We start from the raw sequence: 25,974 nt of genomic DNA on the forward strand, positions 1-25,974 counted from the left end.
TTACACAGTTGTGCACTGTGCCGTCTGATAATATAGAAAGAAGGGTCTGTGTGTGCTGTGTCTGCCCTCGCTGAAATGTGTTTTCCTGCTCCTTTCCTCCGCGGGCGAGAGGCCCCTCAGGCTGAGTGCACCCCCTTGTTCTGGACCCTGCGTCTGCCCCCCACGTTTCCGGGGGACGCCTGTGAGCTCTCCCAGTGTGCTCCGGCCCCCCTCCTCCCACACCCTCCCAAAGCCAAGCTCTCCCACCCCAACCTGGCTTCAGAGCCGACCCAGGCGGCGGGGGACCGCTCACGGCGGGGGCGGGGGGCAAAGACCCCAGCTGAGGCGGGGAACCGAGGGGCACGTGGGCCGCAGGGTGGGGGACAGATGTGGAAGCCGCCGGCAGAGCCGGGGTGGGGCGCCCCAGACCTGGGCCCAGGGCCCGGTCGTCTCCCGGGCCGACCCCGAAGGTGAGCGCCCCGTGTCTCACGGGCCCCCGGCCCGCAGGGTGACCACCCCACACTCCTGTCCTCCCAAGCCACCCCCCCGGCCCCCTCCTCCAGGCCCCCCAGGGCCCCCCCCACCCCCCGTCCAGGAGTCAGCACACGCTTAGTGGAGGGGAGCCTGCTAGCTTTATTCACAGGCCCCAGGAGGTGGGGGCAGCGAGGACAGAGACGTCGGGGGTGCCCGGGGGTGGGTCTGGGGGCCGGGCGCTGCTGCGTGGGCTGCACGGGCCGAGGGTCTCTGCCTCCGGAAGCTTCCCTGGCTGCTTCACTTCCAGCGCCCGCCGACCTTGCCCTTGGGCTGGGCTCCGGCCTTCTTGCTACTGCAAACGGAAGCAAGCTGGTCTTGAGCGGCTGGGGGGGGGGGGGTTGGGGCCCTGGCCTGGATCCTCCTCAGCGCCCCCCCCCCGCCCCCGGCAGCCCCCCGGCCCCGACAGCTCAGCCCACCCACCCAAGCCCCGGGCACACATTTCAAGCAATGGTGACTCACCTGCACTTGGCCCGGCTGGGCCTGGGCGCCTTGTGCCAGGACGGTTAGTGTGGTTAGTGGAGGGAGCAGCGAGCCCAGGGCACCCCCCCAACCCCTGCCAGGGGCTCGGGCTCCGGGGGGCCACCCTCAGGCAGACCGGAGCCTGCCAGGGAAGCTGTCTGGACAGATGGCTCTCACTGTCCCAGCTACTTTGGCCTGGAGAGAGCCTGTGCCGTGCGTCCCAGATCACAGCCTTCCCGAGGCGGGACAGGCTGAGGACAGTCCCTTGTTCCCTGACCCCGGGCCAGCAGGCCAGGCCTCGTGGACTCGGGCCCTGGAAGGTCAGCGCCCTGCCGGATGGCGGTCCTTAGGAGCCCGCTGTGTCTGACTGACGTTGCACATCAGGCAGCCAGCAGGGAGCTGGGTGCTGGGTCAAGGTCCCAGAAGCTGACGCTCCGGGGACAACTTCTGGCTGTGGCTTCAGGGGAGACCCTGGTGCTGGTGGCCATGCCCGTGGCCCGCGTCCCGCAGGGGTCAGCCTGAGAACCCTCACGCACATGCACGCACACACACAGGCACACACGGAAGGGCTCTCACGAGGCCTGCCACAACCCCCGTGACAGAGCCCAGGGAGGAGGGTGTCCCCTTGGCCAGTCCCCTGGGGCGGAGGAGCCCAGCCCTGGGAGCAGCAAGGAGTCGGGGGCCGGTGGAGGAGGGAGAGAAACCCAACGGCAAGCGGTCCTGGGGACACTGCACTCCGTGGGGGTGTGAACGGGCTCAGTGATCAGACTGGGAGGCAAAACCCCAGCACAGGGGGCACTGGAGCGCCCACCCTGGGGGCGGCGGGCTCCTCCAGGCCTTTCCTGGCGTCTGTGGTCGTGGGTCCCACGGACCTCGGGTGATTTTGCATACGGAGGGCTCACCGTCTGAAGAAACGGGGGCCAGGGGGGCCCGCAGCCAAGCAGGTCGCATCTGGAGCAACGCTCGGCTGGGGAGTCGGGGTGGCGGCCCAGGATGGCCCAAATCCCCAGGCGGCCTCCTCCCGGGGCTCTGGGCTGAGGAGGGGCCAGAGGAGGCTGCAGGCCCGGGGGGTGCGGGTTCCAGACACGCGGGCGCCAGTGGCCCACCAGTTAGTGTTGTTACCGTCGAGGGCGGCGGCCCCCGGGACCGGCTGAAAGCGCCGGGCCCCGGTCAGGGGGGCGGCAGCCGGCCAGCCCCCTGGCACCATGTGCCCGGCACAGAGCGACGGGCAGGGGGGGTTACTCACTGCTTCTGGGCCTGATCGATGCGGCTCCTGAGGTTGGTGATCTGTGAAGAATACGGGTGGCTTACCTGGCAGTTCGAGCAGGGCCGGGCCGGTGACCCTCTTCACCTGAGGCCTTGCTGCCTTACTGCGCCCCGGCTCCTCTGCTCGGAAGGCAGCGGCCCTCGGCCCCGGGGCTCGTGCCTCTGACTTACTTTGGGCGGCCTGAGCTGGAGACCTGGGCTGAGACACACGCAGCCGCTCTGGAGCCGGCCACTTACCTGCGGGCCTGCGGCAGGATGCGGGGCGGGGGCGTGGGGAGGGAGGCGAGCCTCGCGGAGCCCCCCGACTCCGGTCGGTCGGAGCCGGTCCTCTCGCTCCCTCCTCCTGACCGCCCGGAGAGGCTTGGCTGGGGCGGGCAAGGCCCTTCCCCGCCTGCCTGCCGGCAAGGGCGGCAGGGCGACCTCGGAAGCCGCGGGCTGCAGGTGGTGGGGAGGAGGTGGGGTCGGGAGGCCGGCCTCCGTCCCCGTGCCCTCCGCTGCCATCCTCCACGAACCAGGCTTGCCATGCGAGAGGCTCACCGTGCATCGCACACCACGAGCCCGGTCCAGGGTGGACCCTGGCTACTTACAACTTGGCCAGCATCTCCACTCTGGCCCGCATGTTCATGATCTAGAAAGACCGAGATGGTTAGCCGGCTGGGTGGGTGGCTGAGGCTTCGGGGCCCTGCCGCGTGCTGGGCTAGCCCAGGCGGGGGCCCTCGTGGCTCTTCCGGCCCCTGGGGACCCACTGCGGGTCGCTCACAGGTGTGTCGGGAGGCACTGGGTGCCCGACTCGACTCCCTGGACCCCGAGGGGGGCCGTGTGCGGGTGAAGCCCCCTCCTTCACGCCGGGCCTCCCGGAGGAACGTCAGGAGAGGACGGCGGTGTCCCTGACCCTGGGCGCGGAAGGGACACGCGTGCTCCGGGGGCGGCCCCGGTGCCCCTCCTCCTTCTAGGAGAGGTGAGGAAACTGAGACGGACCAGGCGAATTGCCCTACGGCGCGGCTCCCGAGAAGGAGCCGCGTTCTCCAGTCACCGGACGCCCGCTTTCCTGGCGGCCTGCGCCGACAGCCGTGGGAGATGCCCCTGGGGTGTGCGCCGTCTCCCGCCAGGGACCCTGGAGGACAGCGGACGGCGGGGACCATGCCCCTGATGGTGAAGCTGGCGGGGTCGCGTGTGCACAGGGCAGGTTATCTCCCAGCCACCAGGACGGCGCCCCCTCCCCAGGGCTGGAGGGGCGTCAGGGAGACAGAATCTGCACAGGGCCACTGTTCCGAGTTGTGAACCCCACCCGGGCAGCTCTAGGCAGCCACCTTGCCGGGGACTCAGTCCCAGACTCCTTTCCCAGCTGCTGGAGGGGGGTGTGTGCCCTCGTGCCTGCACTGACCCGAGGAGGTGACAGCTTGGGGACCTGAGCCTGGGCCTCCCCATGGGATCCAAGGAGGCCACCCTGGTGCTAGAGGAAACTGTGCTATACGGGGGCGAGCTGTCCACCGGCTCCGGGCGATTCGGAGCCTGGACCCCGAGGCCCCTCTGCCCTCCGCTCCTCTTGTGGCCCTCGGAGTGAGGCCGACCGCTCGGGACACGGAGGCGGCCCCGGAGGGTGCCTGCGGCCAGGCCCCGTGAGGACGGCCCTCGTGGGCGTCCCGGGCACCGAGGCCGCGGGGGTGCGGGGAGGTGGCCGCCCCGGGACCCGAGGGCCAAGGTGTCCGCACTCACGTCGTATTTCTGGCGCTTCAGCTTCTCGCCAAACTCGAACTTGTCGATCTCCAGTTGGTACAGGGTGTCCCAGAGTTCCTTGGCCTTGTCCCTGGGAAGGCGGCAAAGGCGCGGCGGGGCCGGTAAGCGCCGGAAGGCGGGACCCAGGCCGCCCGCTGTCCCCCTCGGGTCGCCAGGGAGAGCCAGCGCCCCGCCCCCTCCCGGCCCCACCTCAGCTTATCTTCGCTGAGGTGGTCGATGTTGAGCGGCTTGCGCCTCTCTGCCAGAACCTTCTTCTTCATCTCCCGGGCCGTCTGCTTCTTGCCTCTCTTCTGGTCGGCCTGAGGGGACGCGGCAGAGGGGCCCGGCGTCAGGAGGGGCGCGCCGCACCCCGACAGGAGGCCGGTCAGCGCCGCGGCTCCGAGGGCCCGCGCTCACCTTGGCCAGGTAGCTGCTGTAGTTGGCGCCCATGGAGGACAGGGCCTTCTTCTTCTTCAGGTCTTCCTCCGCTCTCCTCTTGGCATCCTCCTCCTCCTTCCGGGCTTTCTCTTCCTGCAGAGACCCCGTCGCCGAGGCCTCAGTGCCGGGCTTCGAGGACCTGCCGCGCAGGACAGGGGGAGCCCGGCCGGGGGCCCGCGGGGTCCGGGGCGGGGAAGGGGCCCCCGGCTCACCGCCAGCCGGTTTTGGCGCTCCCGCTCCTTCTCGGCCCGGATCCTCTGCTGTTCGGCTCGCTCCGCACGGCGCTTCTCCTGTGGCGGGAGGAGCAGGTCAACCTCGCCTCGCCGGCCCCGGCGCCCCCTCCCCGGGGCGACCGCCCGCCCCCGCCTCCCCCCAGAAGGGCCCCGACTCACGATTCTCTCCTTGAGGGCGATCAGCTCCTCCTCCTCCTTCTTCCGAGCCTCAAAGTGGCTGTCGATGAGAGCCTGCAGCTCCATGAGGTCCTTGTTCTGGCGCTTCTTCTGGATGTCCTGTGGGTGGAAGAGGCCCCTCGTCTCCAGCTCCTCCCGCCGGACCCCCCCGCGCGGCAGGCGGCCCCTTCCCGTGCTCCGGCAGGGGCGCCCTGTCTCCTCTGGCCAACACGAGGGTGGCCAGGGACGTTTTGCCCTCACCGTGTTCCCATGGCCATTGCCCTCCTGAGGCCCAAAGGCGACCTGATCCCTTAGCCCCAGGGTGGGAATGTTGCCCTCCCTGTGGGTAAATCGGGGCCCCGCAAAGCCCTGAGGTCATCAGCACTCCTGGGATGGACTGGCTCTGACTTGGCCCCGTTATCATCCTCAGAGATGTTCCACATGGGCCAGACAGAGAGGGAACTGGTGAGTGAGGTAGTTTATTGAATAGACAGACGGATGGGTGGGTGAAAGGATGGATGGGTGGATGGACGGGTGGATGGATGAGTGAATGGATGGATGATGGGTGAATATATAGTTGGATGGATGGGTAGACGGATGATGGACAGATGGTTGGAGGGATGGGTGGATGGATGAGTGAATGGATGAACGATGGGTGAATGTATGGTTGGAGGGATGGGTGGATGGACGAGTGAATGGATGGACGATGGGTGAATGTATGGTTGGAGGGATGGGTGGATGGATGAGTGAATGGATGGATGATGGGTGAATATATAGTTGGAAGGATGGGTAGACGGATGATGGACAGATGGTTGGAGGGATGGGTGGATGGACGAGTGAATGGATGGACGATGGGTGAATGTATGGTTGGAGGGATGGGTGGATGGATGAGTGAATGGATGGATGATGGGTGAATATATAGTTGGACGGATGGGTAGACGGATGATGGACAGATGGTTGGAGGGATGGGTGGATGGATGAGTGAATGGATGAACGATGGGTGAATGTATGGTTGGAGGGATGGGTGGATGGACGAGTGAACGGATGGATGGATGGGTAGATGGGTGGTGGACAGATGGATGGACAGATGGGTGGATGGATGGGTGGGTGGATGGGAGAGGAGGGAAGAGAGATGCTTGACACTGTGGGAGTTTCCTTTGGTCCAGAAATAAATTAAGGCAGAGTTTCCTGGAACCAGGAGGTTCTGGCTCTGGCTGCTTGAGAGCAGATGACCTTCCCAGGCCTTGTCTGTAGGCTGAAAGCTGGGGGGTCTGAGAATGGAGGCCATGTTGATCCGGGTCCCATAAACTTACATCGAAGTCTACTTTCTCCCCTTCCGGGATCTTAGGAGCAGTGAGTCTGAAGAAGAGAGAGGCTTGTGAGCAGGGGTAGGTAGAGACCTACCAGGGGTCTGGCCCTCCCACCCTTCCCCCTGGGTGACAGCTGAGGACAAGTGTGTGTGTCCTGGTCAGGCGTGTAACCCACTGTCCCCAGAGCGGCCTGACCCCTTTGAGAAGAGTTCAGCCTCTTTGCGTCCCTCTGTTTTGCCAACATCTGGACATCGAAAGGGCTGTTTCACCCCCGTCTGTCCAGGAAGGGCACTCTCTCCTTCTTTCTCAAACAAAGAAAGAAGTGCAGGCAGGCCAGACCAGACACAGGCTGGCCACTGCAGACCCCTGAGGGGCGTTGGCCTCTGTGGTCGGGAACGGCCATCCTGACCCTTCATGTGTCTCCGGCCCCTCTTTAAACTGTCTTCCTGGGGACCCAAAGAAAGGGGGCTGGACAGAAAGCAGTCTGAGGAAGAAACGAGGCCCCCGGGTCCCGGGCCCTGCCCCCAGTGCTTTCCAGATGGAGCAAAGAGTTACGACAACAACAACAGTTGTTTAAAACAAGCCACAGAAGAAAGTGGGTCTGAATATGGACCCAAATGCTGGAACAGGAGAGGGTTTTCTAAGCTCGGCAGCACCAGAAGGTCCCGCTAAGGGAAAGATGGCCAGACGACTCCATGCAAATGAAAAACTTATGTATGTGAAAAAAAAGCAAAAATTGGAAGGGGGGGGGAGCCCAACCCAGACTAGAAAAATATTTTCAGCGAGTACAGAGAAGACTTATATCCTTGTGCAAACCGATGGCTGAGAAAACGTGCAGACGCCTTTGCCGTTAGATAAATGGGCAGAAGGTGCACGATGCCAGGTCTCGGTAAGAAAGACGGCCAGTGAGGCAGTGTGCGGGAGAGGCTCTCCCGGAGCAATCGGAGGCATGGGAGCAGAAGCGGCCCCGAGAGGCCCTCCTCATCCATCAGTGTCCCCGGGCGCGGCAGCGTGGGGCACAGACCCGCTCACGTCCACGTCGGAGCCCGCGCTGGCACGGCCCCCGTGGAAAGCAATTTGGCAACGGACGTCAAAAGCCTGAAAGACGTTCATACTCTTTGACCCAGTAATTCTAGTTCTGGGAATGTGGCCTAGGGAAATAACCCGAAAGACAGAAAACGCTTTCCACCCAGCGTTATTTATGATAGTAAAATATTGGGGGAAGCCTTAATGTCCCGCAGAAGGCGAACGGTTCCAGAAATTATGGTTTGTCCAATTGATGGAATATTATGTGGCCATTCAAAATATTTAAGAAGGCTATGTAAAAACATGGAAAAATACTTATGAATAGTGCTAAAATTTAAAAAAGCAGAATTGAAGTTTGTATAGACAGTACGATGTTTGAAAAACGGCTCAGAGTTTAAATCTTTTTTTCCGAGCCCTATGCATGGAAAGAGTAGGAAGAAGTAAGGCTTTTATTCTTTTCTGCCTTTTCCCGCAGTCTGGCTGGCGGGCGGGGAGAGTTATAGATGATTTTCTTTCTTCATTGGACTTTTACGTATTTTCCAAATTTTCTTTAATGAGGTGTTTTATTTTCATAATGAAAACACAAACATTTTTTTAAAGCTAGAAAATATCTTGTGACCCGGCAGCTTTATTTAAAATAGCAGAAAAATAAAGTGCAGTGGGTGGAAATATGCTGGCTGTACCCGGAGCGCGCCGCAGCCCCCCGGACCCCGGAGCGCTCCCCAGGTGGGCGCGAACCCCGGGCACGTGCTGGTGAAGACTTGGGTTAAAAAAACAAATCCCTGAAATACTCACGAGCAGGTCGAAGGAGGGAAAGACCATCCACACCAGGACGATGGCTCCCCAGAGGCCCCAGCGGGGGCGGTGGGTCCACTCGCGGTTTTCTTCTGAAGGGGCCACGGGGCAAGACCCTCCCTCCAGCCCCTCTCAAGGGTGCCTCACGTCTAGGGCCGGGAGAACCCCACCGCAGGCCGCGCGCAGTGGGGGCCGGGGAGCAAGAGGGGAGCTCCGCTGTGCCTCCCTCTCTCTGCCCTGTCTCCCCCGACCCCCTGTTCCCCGTCCTCCCTTGGCCCCCCAGCCTCCTCTTACAGAAAGCCTTCCTTGCCCACACTGGACGAACGGGTGGGGACGCCCCACCGTACCCCCAGCGATCGTCTCTGCTCCCCGCCTGGGGGGAAGGCACCAAATAACCCCATTTTCATCAAGGACCTTCACCGGAGGTCTAGAGCTTTAAACACCCAACCAGGGAGCAAAGAAGCAGCCACCTTCTCGAAGGGGTTTGGGGTTTCGTCCCCCACAGAGCCCAAAGGCGTTGTCTTCCACGGGACCCCAGTTTCCCAGGTGCCCCCTGCCTCCGGCCCACCCTGGTGTCCAGCCCTGCCCGGGCCCCACACTCACCTGGGTCTCGGTTTCTCCTCTGGACACCGCGGCGCCGGCATGGGGAGAGGGGAGAGAGACCCGGATGAGCCCGGTGGCCTGCTCCTGCTCACAGGCCCCTTGGGGCCACCCGGCTGGGGGCTGGGGGCTCCTGCCTGCACGCCCGCCTGCCTCTCCCCCTCCAGCCGAGCCTACCACCCATATGCCTGCCCGCCAGCAGCAAGAGAAAGTCCCTGTGGGGTCCCAGGAGGAGAGCTCGGGCGTGTGGACCAGGATGTGGCACGGGAGGGGGAACGAGGGAGGAAGGAGGGAACGGACTCCAGGGGCACGGCATCCTCGGGGGATCGAGGAGGAAGAGAGGAGGCACCCCCTGTCCAGGCGCCCGGTCCCCTCTGACCACCCCACCTCTGTGCCGGGCAGAAATAGGAACTGGACAGCGTGTGCGAGGCCCGGGAAAGCCGTGCCCCACGGTGGACGCCATGCCAGCAGCCGGCCTGGCCGTCGGGAGGAAGACAGACAGGCGGGCGAAGGAGAGGGGTACAGGCCCAGTGTGTCCTCTCTAAGGGTCCGGCCAGGGGCCCTTGCCTCCCTCACCCTCCCTCTGCTCCTCTGGGGAGGCGGGGGCCGAGGGTACGGGGGCCGTGGGGGCCGACGCCAGCCAGGGACAGCACCCGGACCCCACCAGTGCCCTGGCTGTCTGGGGACCGGACGCAGGAGCTGAGGGCGGCCGTGATGGGGAGGCCTGGTGGCGAGCGGACGTCCCCGGCAGGCTGAGCCCCGGGCTTCTCTGAGTCTGTCCACCGGGGCCGGCAGAGCCCGTCTGGGAAAGCTGAGACCCTCCCTAACTTGGGAGCCTTGCAGCTGAGGGTGGGTGCTTCGGGGGGCCTGCCGTGGGGCCATCCACGCTGAGATCTCCAGTCCCCACGCTACCCCCCTCCCCGACCTGCTTGCCTGAGCCTGGCTGCCCTCCCGCGGGGCTGCTTCCTTTGGCCACCCTGTCCCCCGCCTCCGGCCTTGGGGAGGTCCTGGCTGGCGGGGACACAGCCTGGGGTCTGCAGATGTCTAACAGTTGCCTGACCCTTGTGCCTCGCTGTCCGCTCGGGGCCCTTCAGAGAGATGAAGGGTCCACCGTACTGCCTTCAGCCTACACGACCCAGAGAGGCCGGGCTGAGAACTCGGCTTTGACCACCTGCTCCCCTGCCTGTGCCCTTGGCCGACCAGGGGTGGGGGTGGGGGGGGGGTCTGGCTGCACGTGCACTTGGCGTACCCCCACGTGTCCCCCTCGGCTTGGGCTCACCCGGGGTGCTTAGGAGCCTGCCACACACCCACAAACAGCACCCTGGCGGGGGGCTGAGAGCGCGGGGGAAACTGGGTGGGAGGAGGGGGTGCTTTGGGAGCAGGAAACTGACCAAGCGGCAGAAGGAAGGGGAAGGGGCGCCTCTGAGCTGTCTGCCTTCTCTGGGGGCCCAGCTGGAGAGGTCCCGGGGCTGCCCCCGAGAGCTAGGGGGGCTGTGCTGCAAAGCTCCCCCAGGTGGAGCCCCCCCCACCCCGCTCCCACTTGCCTGTTTGACTCTCCGTCTCAAGGTGGGTCCCGGGTGACCTGGTGACCTCTAGCCCCTGCAGGACTGCTCCCCAGACCCCTGTACCTGGGCAGCCCAGCATCTGCCCACCAAGCCCAGGGTCAGCACCCCTCACCGCCCCCCACCCCGGGCAGCCTCTCTGAGGCCGGAGAAGGGAAGACGGGCTCAGGGTTGTGCTCAGGGTTCAGGCTCAGCCAGGAGGCCCCCGCAGCCCCGCCGAGGGGAGGGACTGCAGACAGCTCGAGCCCCTGACTCGAACCCGCGTCTCCCTGGCCTCCACCCCGGCACGGCCCCCCCCCCCCCCAGGGGCCTCCTCCCGCCAAGGGTGTGTCTGGCCCCGACCCAGGTGCTGGGTGGGATGTGGGACCTGATCGCTCCTTTGCACGCGAGGCCCCTGGCTGTTCCAGGTCACCGCCATCCTGCCTGGGGCCCCAGCCTGACTTTCCGCTTCACCCCATGTGGCCGCCCACCCTCCCCTCGACCTCAACTCTCCTGACGCCCCCTCTCTGATGTGCTCTCTGGGGCAGGGCGAGGCGCTGTCCTGTCTCTCCCCCTCTGCTCTTCTCCACCAGAACCTGTCGGGTCCAGAGGGTCCTGGTGGACCTCGGCATCCTCTTCTGGGGGCCAGCGCCCTGCCGTGGGCTCTGCCCTCAGGCTCCGGCTGGCCACCCCCACCTGCCTGCCGGGGGCCCGGGAAGGGCCTCATCCCCGCAACCCCGGAATGCTGTCCGCCAGGGGGCCAGGAGGAAGCCTGTAGGCCACCAGTCAGTCTTACCGGAGCCAGCACCCAGGACCTAACGTTTCCCACCTTGTCCTCAGCCCATGGGAAGGAGGCGGGAGTCGGGCCGCAAGTGGGGGAGGGCGGGGATGGGGGGGGCAGGGGCAGGGCATACCTTCTTGGACTTCCTCTGCGGGAGCAGCAGAACGGCACCGTGGGGGTGGGGGAGAGAGAAAATCAGCTGTGAGCCTCGGCAAAGGCTGAGGGGGACAGGGGTGAGGGGTGGCGGGGCCCAGCAGAACCACACTGTGAGTAGGTTACTCGGCCCCTGGGCGCCTGGCCACACCCGCACGTGGTCACGCGTGTGCACAGGCACCCACACGGGACTGAAGTCATGGCACATACCTGGTTCATGAACTTCTAGGTTAGGGAGGGCCACGGAACAAGAGGCAACACCACGCGTGGGTCAGAGGTCAGAGGAGGAAGGATCCCAGGTTAATGGAAACACCGGTCGCCACTCGGGGGGCGGGGGGTCAGCGGCCGAGGCCAAGGGGCGGGGAGCGTGCGGGAAGCCAGCAAGGCACCGTCAGCGTTCATGGGCACTGCCGCCCCCCACCTCCCCGTTCCTGTCCCTGCCTCGCTGATCTGCCGGGAGCAGGGCTCAGGGTGGAGTGGCAGACCCCTGGTTGTGGGGGACCCTGGGGTCCCCGCCTGTCCTCTGCCCCCCCGGGAAGGGCTGACGGGGGCTGGCAGCCTCTGGCTGCGGCCTGGTAAGGTAGCAGCGTGAGTCCTGAGGGCAGGGCCTATAGCCCAGGGGTCACCCCTCCCGCCGGCCCCAGAGCGGGGCACCCGCCGCCCTGTTGTCTAGCCTCCGAGGGACACGCTCGGCTGCTCAGCCCGCCCATCCGGGCACAGGGTCCCCTACCCTGCTGCTGTGCACCTGGATCCTGAAGAGGGGCCCATGGGGCATGGCGGAGGGGTGGCCGGGGAGTGACAGTGTCCCTGCTGGGGGACGATGGGCTGTTCCTCCATCATCCTGCACTCACCCGCCCTCTGGCTTGGGCCCCGACCCGGTCAAGGGGTCACATTCGGCCGTGGGCTCTTGGTTACCCACCCTCGGGGGAGGGATATTTCCAGGGACGGTGAGGCCAGGCCTCCACTGACCCGGTCTCCCTGTGCCGGGGCCTGGGGCCCATCCGCAGCCCTGCCTCTCACAGGGTGCGTGGCCCCGGGGACCCCCCTCTCTGGTTAAGCGTTGGCCAAGGTTAGTGGGTGTTGTTAGGGCCACATGTGGGAGTCCTTTGCTGGCTGGCACCTCGCTGCCTCCCCGCCCTCTCCCCCGCCCTGCGTGGGCTCCAGCCAGACCCGGGCCCCACATGGGGACCAGAAGTCCTGTGTCTTCGTACCTTCTTTATGGACTTCTGCGGGTGGAGGGGCGCCGGGCGTGCGGGCGGCGGGAGGAGAGAGGAGAGGTTAGGCCAAGAGCACACGGCACGTCCTTAGGGGGTGGGGACACGCGGGGGGCAGAAGGGCTGAGGGTGTCGTGGGGGCCGGGCTCCTGGACCCCACTTACCTTCCTCCTGGGCCTCTTCTGAGGTGGGAGCCGCGGGACAGGAGGGAGAGAGGGAACAAGGACAGTCATTAGGGGGGAGCATGAGCAGTGGCAGGAGCGGGCCCTTGGGGAGAAGGGGCAGTGGGTGCTCCAGGCTGGAGGTGGTGAGCCCGGGAGACCTGGGCCTGGACTCTGCCTCTGTCCCGTGAGCACCCTCGGGCCCTTTGCTGCCTCCTTGGGGTCGTGGGACCGCGGCCACCCGCCTGCCCCGACACGGGGGTGTCTGTGTGGGAGGGTTTTGGCGGAAATGGGGGCAGGGGGGCCTTCGCTGGGGAAGGGGCAGTTCCCCAGGACCACGCGTCCCACTCAGAGAGGAGCCTTTCCACCTTTTTGGCACAAAAAGGAACGTTTTGCTTACGTGGTTAGGGTAGCGAAGTGTTTTCAAAACATGTTCAAAACATAGAACATAGCACCCAGAGCGCCTCACGGCCCAGCCTGGTGAGGGTGCGGGGACGCCTCCCGCACGGTTCCTGGGTGCCGCGGCACCCCTTTGTTCCGCACCCGCCCAGGCACGACCGCCGGCCTCCCCCCCAGACGCCAGCCCAAGCGAGGGAGGGGGCTCCAGATCGGCCCGAAGCTTATGCCCCAAGGCGGGGATGCTGAGAGAGACAGGGACACAGAGACAGACAGAGAGACAGAGGCAGAGAGAGGGAGAGACAGAGACAGACAGAGAGAAAGAGTCAGACAGAGAGAGCGAGAGACAGAGACGGAGACAGAGAGAGGGACAAGCAGGGTCCACACCACCCGGCCCTTGATGTCGGTGAGGGTGAGTCTTAACCGGCACGTGTCAGCTCAGTCCCTGCAGCACCACGGGGATGTGCAGGAACGAAGGATTTTCTATTAGTGGATTAAGAGACGGGAGGTCAGCAGGGACGTCGGAGAGTAGTTAATGATGAGACACACAGTTAACCAACGGACGGGCTCCGGGAGCCGAAGTCCAGCGCGGATGAGGCCGAGCCGCAAGCAGAGGTTCTGAGCTAAGGGGCGGCGGGGCCGCTGGGTCGGGGTGGGGGGCGTGCGGGGCTCCCAGAGTTACCTTCTTCCTCGTACTGCTCTGCAATGGGGTAACACAGGGGCCGTGTCAGCGGGGGGCGGGGGGCCCGGAGCCAGCTGCCCCAGCCCCGGAACCCTGAGGATGGGGACCGGGGGTCCCTGGGCCCCGAGGAGGCCGCCAGCTCCAGGGGAGAAAAGCCCGCAGGGCTGGGGGGTCTGGTGCTGGGGCACCCAGGTCCTGCTGGGTGAGGTGAAGGGGCCGCCAGGGCCCGGGACCCCCTCCCGGATGCCACCCCCGAGAGCCAGCGGGACAGGCTGGGCATACGGGGCAGGGTTTTCATGTGACCACATCTCGGGGACATGTCCTTGGAGAAAGAGGGGGTCCCAGCCACAGGGGCGGGAGTGGGGAGCCCATGTTCAGAGGGGGGTCGGTCTAGCACCCGCCGCGGACCGTGACGCTTCTTGGGGTTCCCCGCCAGGGGTCCCCAAGGACAGCCACGTTGTCAACAGTTGGACGGGCCTGCCTCAAGTGTGAGCTTTCCGTCTGGGGTGGACGCAGAGAGGAGATCGTTTGACACTTACCCTCCACCTGCTCACTGTTGGGGGTAGAGGGTAAGAAAGAGAGAGGGGGGGGAGAGAGAGAGAGAAGGGGTGAGGTAGGCTTTCACTCAGCGGCTTGTAACCAACACCAGCAGGTCCTCTGGCCTCTGAACACAGCTCAGGTCCAGGGGCCCACACGGGGCGGGCAGCTACTCAGACTGGTACTCACACTTCCTCGTCCGACATGGTGGGAGGGTTGTTTCTGTGGGGGGGGGGGACCAAGACGAGAGTCAGGAAGGCCTTGGTCTAGGAGTGCTGGCGTGGGCGCGCGCTGGGCTCTTAGGGCTGGGGGTGTGAGGGGACGTCCAAGGACAGGGTGGAGGCCAAGTGTCCGGCCTTGGGCGGGCCTCCTCCCCAGGCCCCCACAGCCCTCCTCGCCGGACTCTGCTCCCACCCTGCCCCCCTTCCTGCCCCGGCTCCAGCCTGGAGCTTGGAATCGCAGAGTTGGACGGGATGCTGGAAGGTCGTGGCGTCCACCCCCACCCAGGGCCGACATCCTCTGTAGAGCACTCCCCGAGGAGGGGCGTCTAGGCTGCTTTGGACAGCAGGGAAACCCTGCTGACGCGGACTCAAAACCCGCTTCGTGATGGGCTGTGCCTTTGGGCCGAGGTCGGGGGGCTCCCCAGGAGCCCCTAGATTACAGAGCCCAGCTCCCCCAGTGTGTGTGCCCGGCCCCCGCCACCCCTGTGACAGCCTCTCCTGGTGTGAGCTCCAAGCTCCCTTCCTCCATTGATGCTTTCTTGCAGGGACCCCACTGCTTCCTTCTGGGGTGCCCTGGGCACCCCCAGGGCCCTGTGCAGCCCCCTCTCTCCAAATCACAAGAACGTACGAGCCGTTCCGTCTCCTCGTCTCCCCACCTCCCCCCGAGCTCACGGGGACGGGATCTGGCCGCGGCCGCGTGCCCCCAGCCCGGGGCCCGAGCGCGAACGGAGTGGAGGCCCCATCTGGCTGGCCCTCCCCGGCCTGCTTTCCCAGGCCCCTCGGACGCTCTTGAATTTGTCAACGTCTGCAGGGAAGCTCACGTGTGCAGGTGCGGCCCGTGCCAGGCCAGTGCGCTCAGGGACCCTCTTTCCGTGAGCTGGCCGCCGCACACGCCTGAGGCGGCCCGGGGCCTGGGAACGCTCTGAGCAGCTGTATCACACTGTTGGCCCGGGGTTTTAAAACACAAAGTTCATGACAACATATCACAGCTTAGTGGAAGACAATAGCCGTGCCCCCCCCGGGGAGCTGCGTATAAGAAAACACAAGCTCATCATCGGAGGAGGCCTGAGCATCACAGCGCTAAGGTGGGAACAGTTTTCCGAAGCCTCTGTCAAGAATGTTAATTTTCCCAGAGCAATTTAAGCTCCGTGCAGAATTAACCCACAGATCGCTGCTCCCCCCCACCCCAGCCCGGGGAAGCGCGTGGCTCTTCCCTGGAAGAGGGCTCGGCCGCCCCCTCCGGTTACAGCCTCCCGCCTCGTGCACGGCTTGGGGTCTCCCCCTGTTCCCGGGCCCCGTCTCTCCCCGTGGGCCCTGTCCTCAGCACCCCAGCCCGCCGGGGGCCACTCTCTAGGATGGGAGGCTCCATGAGAGCCCGGGGCCTCGCCCTGCTGGCCCCCCCTCCACCCGGCCAGGGCCCTACACCTGTCGGCAGCCTCAAGTGGGGGCTGGTGTGGCCCGAGCCCAGGGGCCGGTTATTTTTAAGGAGCCAGTGGCAGCTGAGGTGTCCAGAAATAGGCACCCAAATTAGCCAAGACACCTCTGCCCAGAAACCCAAGACGCTGGGAGGGGGGCTGAGAGGGCAGCCGCGGAGCTCAGGTCTCCTCCTGGCCAGCTCCCCGCCAGCCCCCGCAGGTGTCCCAGGCCCGCCTGACCTCCTGCATCTTGCCTTCCTGCCTTCTGGGCTGGTGTCCAAGGGGGTGCCCAGGAGGACCCCCGTATCCCCAGGCAGGGTGCCCGCAAGCCCCTGGCAAAGTCTCACTCTCCCGGGGGAAGCAGACGCTTCTCCCGCATCCTGCCCCTCTGGCCAGGGGAGCCCTGGAGGACACATCACAGGGCTGCTCTGTCCCCTCACCTCGCTGTCTGTCGGGGCCAAGGTGGGGGGTGCCGGAGGGCAGGGACGGCATTTCGACAGCTGGGAAGGAAGCCCATCCCTCAGCGGGGGCGACAGTGGAAATAGCCCCTGAGGTCAGACCTCCTCGGAGACACATACCCCCTTCCCTCCCTTCCCAGGTGACGAGATGGCGTGGGAAAGGTGGGAGGCCCTGTCCTCACTAGCTGTGGGCCCCCGGCCGCGTCACCACTCCCCGGCTGGGCCCCCACCGTATCCTGCAGTGGCTCTTGGCCCGGCCTCCCCCGGTGGCTGAGGACACCAGCAGGTGCGGGCGCCCGGTCTGGGCGAAGTCAGGAGGGCAGCTGAGCCCACGGCATGGGGCAGGGGGAGGCGGGAGGGCAAGGAGCAGGGGCGGGGCCCTGGGGAGCATGCCCTCCACCCTGCGAGGACAGAGGCCCAGGTCCCCACTGCGCCCCCTGCCTGGGCCCGTCCGCCCCTGTCCTTGACCTCTGGGAGGTGCCCCTGGGGCTGCGAGGGTCCCGGCCTCCCCTCCTCACGGAGCTGCCCCTGGGGATGAATTACACAAGCCCCCCGACGTGTTCGTCTCTACAAATGCCAGGATTGGAGGCAATGACTGATTGAGGCCAAGAACCCCCGGCTTGTGCGAGGGGCTGGCCTTGGTGCCCTCAGCTTATTGGAGTCCCCGGGGAAAGGCCCAGATGGGCCGGGGCTGGGAGGGGGGGGGCAGGACACGGCACCCAGGGGCCCTCGGGGCTGTGCGCAGCGCCCTTCCTGGGCACCTCTGTCCAGCCCTCTGCCCCGTTCCTTCCAGGGAGCCCCCACCTTCCTCCTCGGGCCACCCCGGCTGTCGCGTTCCCGTTCAGAGTGGCTTCCCCCACGTCCAGAGAGCATCGCCCTCTGCGCCAGCACCCTTGGGGCCCTGGGCTGTCTTCGTGGGCTCTCCGGGCCGCCACGCTCGGAGCTGAGACATGTGTGAACACGACGGCCTGGCCCCTCTCAGCACCCCGGGACCCAAGACGTGCCTCAAATGCCGGGCCGGCCCCGCCCAGCCCTGGGCCATACCGACCTGTGGCTGAGTCTGGAGAGAAGGGTTAGAGCTCCCTGTGGACAGGACCGGCTCAGGCACTGCCCGCTCAGCTCACGCCCTCATGTTATAGTGACATTTGATCTTTCCCAGCAGCCCATTGGCCAGGGGCTGGGTGGCCGGGCATGTGGGGCAGGCGGGAAGGGGCCGTGCCCACGCAGGCCCCTTACCAAGTATAGGAACAGCAGAGGAGGAGGCCTGAGGAGGCGCGGATGTGGGGGACGTGTCTGGAGACGGAGGCAAGGTCCACCCTCCTCCCCGGGAAGTGTCAGCTTCTATTTTTACTCCCCCGACAGCGGGCACATTCTTGATGGGCTGAGGAGGGGTGACGGGAGGGACGGGGTGGCCCCAGGGATGCAGCCAAGGCCCTCTCTGGGCCAGGCTGCTGTGGGGTCCCAGACGGGGGCCCCGACTCCCCCAGTCCAGCTGCCCCCCGCCCCCCACGGTGTCTGGGGCGTGGGCACTTTGCCCCAGGCCCACCCGCGTCCTCCATCAGAGCACGCGGCCCGGCGTCCCAGAGACCGCCGTGGAGAGCAGGGCTCCGGGCGTCCTCAGCCAGGCCTCTGTCCTGTCTGCGCCCCACTTAGTGACCAGGCCTGGCTCTCGCGTGGGTGCTGTTGGGGCACAGGACAGACGGGTGAGAGAAGAAACAGCCCAAACAGGATCTCGACTGCTGACGGTCCTGCTGGGTCTCCCCCAGCGACCGGGGCCGTTCCCCTCCCTTCAGCCTGGGAGCCGCCGTCTGGGGGTCCAGAGCCTGAGGTCCTCTCTCCCCGAGGCCGGACTCCGCGTGCTGCTCAGGGCGGGCCCCGCCACGTGCCCGGGGAGCCTGGCCGTTCTGTCCACAGAACTCCAGATGGCACCATCCGCCCGGCAGACACCTCTCCCGGGCCTCTGATGGTCCCCTCACTAGCTGGCAAGGCCACGAGCTCCGACGGGCCTGACCCTCGGATTAGGGAAACCGAGACACGAAGAGGGGTCAGAGCAGGCCGGCACCTCCTTCCAGACCCGAGGGCTCCAGGCAAGGGAGGAGCACCGACGGTGGGGTCTGCTCGGTGCGCAGGACCGGGGTGAGCCCTGGGGAGACCCAGTGGAGGCTTCCGGTCAAGGACGTCGGGGGGCTCGCACGCCCGAGCCCCAGCTCCACCCAGCTCTCTGCCTGCTCTGGGGCCTCAGAAGCTTCCGGAAGGCTTCCGCTGGCACCTCGTTCAATCCCCGCAAGTCGGAGATAAGGCCACAGGGACCCACGACAGGAGAGGCATGCCCACTGTCACGCAGCAGGGGGAGGCAGGGACCCTCTCCCTCCTGCCTCGCGGAGGCTGGAGTTACTGGGGACACCCCTGCCCCCTGCGCCCCGTTCCGGTCTGAATTTGTTCCTCCCGTCTGATGCTGTCTCCCAAGCTGCCCAGATCCTCGGATGGGCCAGGGTTTCGGGGGGCCACATACAGCTGACCCTTGGCCAACTCTGCCCAGCGGGGCCACCTGAAGACTCACTCCTAGGGAGGGCCCCACGAGGCTCCCGGGGGCCGCCGTGGCCTCTTTCCTGTGGTAAGGTTTCCCTTCTCAGGCTGTCTCCTCTGGGTCCTCACCACCCCCTGCCCCCCCAGACGTGGGCACACTCGTGGGGACAGCACGTTCGGGACCATGCGGCCTTGTCTGTAGGCTGTGCCGGGGCTTGGTCGAGGAAACCCCGTGCACACCCAGCCCCGCTCAGACCACCTTGCTCCCGGAGCCGCCCGCTGCCCCTTGCCGCTCTTAGGAGCGGCACCTGCCGACGGGCACGCCCAGGCCCTGCAGTGGCCCTCCTCGGCCAGCAGAGGAGGGTGGCCGCCCGCTCAGTGGCCTCGGCCCCTGGCAGGTGCTCTCCCGCGAACGGGCCGAGCCAGAGAACGGGCGCTGAGGTCAGAGGAGGAACAGCACAGGTTTTATTTTGGGTATCCGTGACCTCCCCCTCAGGGCACCAGGCCCGTGGTGCGGCCGGACAGCATTGAGCAGGCTCTGCTGGACAGGCCGCAGGCCTCCGAGAACCTTCGACAGGTAATCCACACCCCGGTCCACCTGGCCTGGCCGGGCAGGGGTGGGAGGAGAGGGACAGGGCAGGGGCCTCCCCGGAGGGCTGGAGGGGGTCTGGGGTCCCGGGGTGGGGGCAAGGGAGAAGGGTGGCCCAGCCCTGGTCGGGGTGCAGGATGGGTCTCAACCCCAGAGAGGGTTTGAGAACTGAGCACGCAGGCCCTGGGCCCAGGGACGGTGGGGGGCGGCTTCCAAAGCCGGAGGTGCTGAGCGAGGCCACAGAGCAGGGAGGAAGCCGGGACAGGGAGAGGCGGCCCCAGAGCAGTTTGGCTCCAGCTACCTTCAGGGGGGACCCTCGGGTGGCGGGGGAGAGCGGGGCCCCTCAGTCTGGTCCAGGCCCCGGTTTGCACGGGTGGGGTGGCGGGGCCCGAGGGACCTTGAACAGGTCCTGGGCACCCACACTGGTGCCAGCCCCACGGGCTTGGGCTCTGCCAGGCCCCAGATAGAAGCGGCTGACGCAGCACTTCAGAGACGGTCCTGCCACAGCCCCGTGCGTCTGCGGCCCCACTAGCCTGGGTGCCTCTTTACCATGTGTAGGTCACTGGTCTGTTCCGCCTCCCGCACGCGGGGCTGGAGTTCTGCGCTGGGGTGGGGCTCTCGGGCAGGCGGGACCGATGGCAGAGGGGCAGTGCCTGGGTATCCCAGTCCAGGTTCCCCTCGGGCAGGGGCCCTTCTGAACCTCTGGACCCTTCTGGCGCGCAGGCCCCGACCCGCAGTCTCTGAGAGGCAGGGTCTTACGTCACGGCGGTAGCGGGCTTGGAGATACTCAGAGGAGACAAGCCCTGGGTCCCCGTCCCCGAGGCCGGGCTGGGGTGCGAGGCTCCTGAGAGGGCCGGGGTTGTTCAGGGCAGCGTGGCCGTCTGGCTTCCTGGCACCGTCCGCCCCACCCGCCGCCTCCCATCCCGTGGCGTCATCCGCTCCGACCCCGGCTCACTGTACCGCCATGGGCTTTGCGGCCACCTCTGCCGCTCCCCTTGGCTGATGTGCCATCCCGCTGGGTGGGGAGGGAGAACGTGGCGTGCCCGCTGGGAGATGCGCCCCGGCTGGCAGAGCACGGCCCTGGACGCAGTCTCCAAGGTGGGCCGTGGTGAGAAAAGATGGCTGTGGCTTGGTGGAGCGTTAATGCTCCTGACTGGTCCGTATTTACTCCATCCTCCAGGAGGCAGGCCAATTTTAATCACAGAGACTTCTGAAAATGGAGGTTCCCAGCAGAGCCAGACCTAGAACGCCAAAGGTCCAGTGGTCCTGCTCTTCAATGGGTTCCCCAGACAACAAGGGCAGCAGAACCCAATGTCAGATCTGGGTGCGGGCCCAGGGCTGGGGAGCACACCCTCCGCCCTGTCTCCGCCTTCACACACTGGTCCGTTCACCCACCCACCTGTTTGTTCCCATCCGTTCTCACATTGACTACCTTCTTTCCTCCCTCCCACTGTCCATCCAGCCATCATCCATCTGCCCACCAACACACCCAGCCAGCCAGCCAGCCACCTACTACCCATGCAGCACGCATTGATCTGACTGCCTCTCCATCGCTTCTTCCATCTCCTGCCCATACAATGGTATTTCTGTCCAACTACCTTCTGTACATCCACCCATGTACCCATCTATCCTCTATCAATCCATCTATCCATTAGCCAAGATTCATCCACCCATCTTGCTATTTATACATCAGTCCACCCACCTATCCATCCCTCCACTCCTTCACCCATCATCCATCATCCATATCTGTCCATCCACCCTTCCATCTATCATCCCTCCACTGGCCCATTCGTCCACCCATCCATCCATCCACCCGTCTGTCCATCCATTCGTCCATCCATCCACTCATCCATCTATCCATCCATCCATCCATCCATCCATCCATCAATCCACTCATCCATCCATCCATCCCTCCACCCATCCATTTGTCCATCCATCTACTCATCCATCCATCCATCCATCCATCCACTCATCCATCCATCCATTTGTCCATCCATCCACTCATCCATCTATCCATCCATCCATCCATCCATCCATCCACTCGTCCATCCATCCAACCATCCACTCATCCATCCATCCATTTGTCCATCCATCCATTTGTCCATCCATCCATCCATCCATCCATCCATCCATCTGTCCATCCATCCACTCATCCATCCATCCATCCACTCATCCATCCATCCATTTGTCCATCCATCCACTCATCCATCCATCCATCCACTCATCCATCCATCCATTTGTCCATCCATCCACTCATCCATCCATCCATGCACTCATCCATCCATCCATCCATCCACTCATCCATCCATCCATTTGTCCATCCATCCACTCATCCATCCATCCATCCATCCATCCACCATCCACATCTGTCCACCCACCAAATCTTCACTGAGCACCTCCCAGGTGCTGGAATGGGGGATGACCCCAAGGTGGGTCTTGTTTTCAGGGAGTTCACAGTCTAGGGGTACAGATCAGAAATGCACACTGTTTCGGGTGCAGTAAAATTTAATCTGGCCAGTCAAGGAGGGAAGTGTCATAGATGTTCTGGAAGAGGAAGACTGAACCCCCCATCATATGCGCCCCAACTTAAGCCACCACACACCTCAGATCTCGGAGTCTAATACTGCAGAAGGCCATGGGACAGGACAGAGTGTCTGATTCTGGATCCTACCACTGTCCAGGGGCTGGGGAGGACTTCCCACCGGGCTGGCCCTCTTCTTTGTCGCTCCCCCCCAGTTATGGACACAGAGCCAGCACTTGGAACACACAGGAGCTTTATTGCACACGGAGGACAAGGCTGCAAGCCGGGAGCAGGGAGGGGGCAGGGCCTGAGAATGTGGTGCAGGCGCTGGTGTCTCTCGACCTGGAGGTCCCCCTGCACGTGTCCTCTCTCTGCCCAGGCTGGGCCTTCCTCGGGGACTCTTGGTCTCTGGGGGGGGTGGGGTGGGCCCTTTGGTCAATCACCAGTGAGAGTCCCTTTCCTGCCCCTGCTGTGCGAGGTAGAGTGGGGGTCAGAGAGCGGGAGGGGAGAGCGGTCGGGGGGTCGAGGAGTAGAGAGACGGCGATGGTGGTGGGTGTTGGCCGGGCGCGGGCAGGCCAGGCAGGCAACGGCAGCGGCTCCCATGGCAGGGCCGGGGTGGGCGTCTGGCTGGACTCGCCCCTGCGAGGGCGGAGGGTGCTGCCCGAGCTGTCTGCAGTCTCAGGAAAGCTGAAACACCGGCATGGGTGGGGGTGTCAGGCTCCGGTCCGGGGAGGGGGCTACCCCCTGCCCTCCGCGTCTCCAGCCCGTCTCTGGTGGCCACGCTGGCCCTCCCTACGGCACCCCCTCCCCCGGGAGCAGCCGCCCTGCTCCAGCCACCGGAACCCCACGTCCGCTTCCACCTTGGAAGCTGGCTTCCTGACACCGGGGCCCCCCCGGGGCCGCGGGCCTACTTGGGATTCAAGGTGAAGGGAGCTGTGCCCCGTCGCCTGCTCTCCCGCTAGCCTGGCTGCCCCCGAGCTCCCGCGGTCCCTGGGGTCCTGGGCCCCCTGAAGCAGGCACAGCCGAGCGGGAACCCCGGGCAGACCCCTGAGGCCCCTCCCCAGGCAGACCCGCTCCCGCCTGACAGAGCCGGCCCCCACAGGCCGGCAGCTCCGGGCCTCCTTCCTCCCACAAACCGGCCGGCCTCCGGCTTGGCCCAGACGCCATTTGTCAACGTCCTTGCGAGCACGTGGCGCCCAGAAACCAGGGCGGGCGGCTTGGCCAGGACCACCCCAGCCAGGATGTCTGCGGGAATATCCCATTTAGCGTAGCTCAGCGAAAATTGCTCCCACCTCCCGGCCAATCGACCTCTGATGATGCAGCCTCAGCTTTCCTGAGCCTCTGGCCGCCACCCTCACCGCTGGCTCACAGTGGACGAGCCTGTGGTCAGACTGGCGACGGTGTGGCGCCCCTCACGCGTCTGCGGGCGGGCGCTCTTCCTGCCCTGGCGGGCGGCCGGCCCAGCACGTGCCTCCCCCTTGGAGCCCGTCCACGGGTCTCACGGTCTAGGCTGTGCCCCCGGGCGGCGCCCTCGGCCGTCGCCCACCGAGTCGCTCGGGCCTCCGTGGGCTCCTCTCCGAAGCGGCTGGAGGCAGAGCCGCCCCACGGAGCTGCGGACGCGGACAGACTTGCTAGGGACGCACCTGGCAGGTGCCGGGCGCTCGGGAAGCAGAGATTCTGATGGTCAGGGTCGGGCGGTGACCCCTCTGGGCCTCAGGAGCTCCTATCTCACCTCGGGGTGGTGGGGGCGGGGGCACCGGCAGAGAGGACGGCTGGCCTGTGACGGCTGTCCCTCTCCACCCCAGGGTGCAACGATGCTCATCGTGGCCGGCCTGTGCCCCCCGGGGCCCTCGGGACCCCCGCCGCCCCTGCTGCCCAAGCCAGGCAAGGACAACCTTCGTCTGCAGAAACTTCTGAGGAAGGCTGCCCGGAAGAAGATGACCGGGGGCGGGGCCCCCGTGCCACTGGGGGCTTTCCGCACTTCCCTGTCCCCCGTGAGTGAGGCCAGCCACGACCAGGAGCCAACGGCCCCGCGGCCCGCGGAGGGCCCGCGCTCCGTGCCCGCCCTGCCCCGCTCCCCCCACCCCTCCGTCATCCAGCACGTGGCATCGCCTCTGCAGAAGTCCACAGCCCCCTTCAGCTTCACTCAGCACAGGAGCCTGGCTGCCCACTTCAAGGCCACGGGGCTCCGGCTCACGACACCGGCCCTGCACCCCACCCGGTCCCCCAGCGGCTTCACGCAGGTCTCGGCCCCCACAGCAGGGGCCACCCACGTCAGCCAGGTACACATCCGGCTCGTGCCGTCCCCACAGGCCAGGACCCCGGAGCCCTGCCAGACGGCCCCAGATGGGGGGCCTGGTGGGCAGGACAAGGACACGGTCCCGTACCCTCCTGGGGCCCAGCCCCCGGCCCCCGCGGCCCACATCCGCCCTCTGCCCACCGAGGCCCAGACTGCCGGTCCTTGCCCTGAGGCCCCCCCTCCTCAGTGCCCTGGCCCTGAGGCCTTGGTGCCCAGAGAGGGTGGCCCTCGGCTCGTGGTGCCCATAGTCCCCACCTACCGCTCACCGGGACCCTCGCCTCACAGGCCGGCCTCAGCTGAGCCCGTGGAGAAGCCCCCCGTGGCTGGCCCTGCCGCTGAGGCCGAGGCGGTCTCCAGTCCCCGGGGGGCCTCGTCCCCGGCCCCGCCCTCAGGCCCGCACCCATACCCTGTCCCCAAAGTTGCACCGAGGCCCCGGCTCAGCGGCTGGACGCGCCTCAAGAAGCAGCTGATGGAGGAGGCGGAAACATCCCCGTGCCCGGGGCCAGAGCAGAGCCCAGAGGGCGGGGGGCAAGAGGTGACAGCCCCCGCCCCCCCAGCGTCCCGGCCCCCAGCCTCCCGGGCCTCCAGGATGTGGGACGCGGTGCTGTATCGCACGTCAGTGGCCAAGTCCCAAGGCAGCCCGGCTGGGCCCAGGGATGGGGCTTGTACCCTGGCCGGCCTGGGCCGCCTGCCCTTCCTGTGCAGGCCGCGATTCAACGCCCGGAAGCTGCGGGAGGCAGCCGCCCGGCCACCTCCTACAGTCCACTCCGTCGTGGACCCAAACCCCAAGCCCAAGAACTTCAACCGGACGGCAGCTGGCTGGAGGCTCCAGTGACCGGTCAGGGCGGCACCGGGGCCCAGGACCGTGGTGTGGACAGAAGAGGGACAGGGGGTCCAGCTGGGGAGCCACGGCCACTGCAGAGGGCGCCAGGGCCGGACGGACACCGGGCAGCCGGGGGGTGCGGGACGGACAGGCTGCGGCAGGAAGGACTGTGGCGGGGTGCGGCAGGGGCAGGTGGGGTCGGGGAGGAGGCCGGTCTCCACGGCACGGACTGGGGCAGAGAAGGGGTCTGCACTGGGTTGGAGTATCTATGGGGGCTAACGGGGTAAAATCACGCGCAAGAAGGAAGGAACACGGCTCAGTGACGAGGCAGCGGGTAGATGAGTCGGCCCCGCACAGCAGGGCCCATGGCTCGGGACTCGGGGCAAGGAGGCGCAGGGGGGTGCCTGGGCTCCTGAGGGGCTGCGGGCCGGCAGGGCAGGGAGGATGCTGGGGCTGGGTTCTGTGGTCCCCGCGCCCCTCCGGGAAAGATGGGGGACAGATTTATGTTTGCTGTGCAGAGCGGGGCTGGCCAGGGCGACTCAGTTGTGCGTGGGCACCAGTGGCTGCATCAACGGTTTGACTGTCGTTCCTGACACGTGTGGGGGGTGGGGGGAGGCCAGACCCCAGGCTCAGCTCCTTTTGTTGCCCGCCTCTGATTCCCCCGCCTGGGGGGCAAGGTGTGAGGGGGGCTCGCTGGCGGGAGATGGGGGCGGGGCCCAGCTTCGATGGCTGGGTGAGGACGGGTGTCCTTGGTCCCGGGGCAGGGGAGGCAGCAGAGGGGGCCCCAGGCCTCATGCGGCTTCGGGGCCCCCGCGTCTGCAGTCCCCACTGACTCGGGCCAGGGGCCAGGGCTCTGATGGGGTCAGCAGTGATGGCAGAGGGACACGGAGGTGTCTGGGTGCAGGACTCAGGAGGGGAAGAGGCAGCCAGTAGGCGGCCAGCTGCCTCACGCAGGGCATAATGGGTGCTGTAAACGGATCCTGGGACCCAGGCCACTAATAAAGTGTGTCTAACCACGGCAGTGGGCCATGTTTCTTCACCAGGTGATGGGCAGGGTGGTGGACCCCGGAGGGGCCCCCAGCTGGTGTAGGAGAGCGAGCCAAGTGTGGGTTCCGACCAGCTCCAAGGCCGGGCATTCAGTCCCC

The 25,974-nt window shown here is 66.0% G+C and overlaps 3 protein-coding genes across 20 annotated transcripts in view; 1 reads left to right on the forward strand and 2 right to left on the reverse strand.

The window, feature by feature from the left end:
* Positions 1-750: 750 nt before the first annotated feature.
* On the reverse strand, positions 751-14,183 carry TNNT3 (troponin T3, fast skeletal type). Of its 15 annotated transcripts, none has more exons than XM_047101154.1 (16): positions 14,167-14,183; positions 13,980-13,993; positions 13,441-13,458; positions 12,366-12,383; positions 12,199-12,213; positions 11,198-11,212; positions 10,968-10,982; positions 8,516-8,534; positions 6,095-6,140; positions 4,785-4,901; positions 4,605-4,682; positions 4,372-4,485; positions 4,165-4,274; positions 3,955-4,045; positions 2,219-2,259; positions 751-805 (listed from the first exon to the last, which is right to left on the reverse strand). In XM_047101154.1, exons 1-16 carry the CDS (start codon positions 14,181-14,183, stop codon positions 751-753), a joined length of 783 nt encoding a protein of 260 aa, XP_046957110.1. The 15 variants fall into 15 exon arrangements, with proteins under 15 accessions (XP_046957110.1, XP_046957109.1, XP_046957114.1 ...); XM_047101153.1 differs by having other exon boundaries at positions 11,198-11,209; positions 12,199-12,210; positions 12,357-12,383; XM_047101158.1 differs by lacking the exon at positions 11,198-11,212.
* A 7,760-nt stretch (positions 14,184-21,943) lies between these two features.
* Positions 21,944-25,974, reverse strand: part of LSP1 (lymphocyte specific protein 1) — a 41,765-nt gene continuing 37,734 nt past the window's right edge. For all 4 annotated transcript variants that reach the window (XM_047101148.1, XM_047101149.1, XM_047101147.1 and 1 more), the window contains one exon: positions 21,944-22,394. The gene's annotated coding sequence lies outside the window, so the exon portion shown is untranslated. The remainder of the gene's footprint in view (positions 22,395-25,974) is intronic.
* On the forward strand, positions 23,022-24,841 carry PRR33 (proline rich 33). The gene has a single exon (XM_047101145.1). The coding sequence runs from the start codon at positions 23,522-23,524 to the stop codon at positions 24,839-24,841; it is 1,320 nt and encodes a 439-aa protein (XP_046957101.1). The 5' UTR covers positions 23,022-23,521.

This window comes from Lynx rufus, unplaced genomic scaffold (assembly GCF_022079265.1).
Source record: "Lynx rufus isolate CCGP_SWC_20201006 ecotype Redwood Valley unplaced genomic scaffold, mLynRuf1.p SCAF_58, whole genome shotgun sequence".
Taxonomy (NCBI): Eukaryota; Metazoa; Chordata; class Mammalia; order Carnivora; family Felidae; genus Lynx; species Lynx rufus.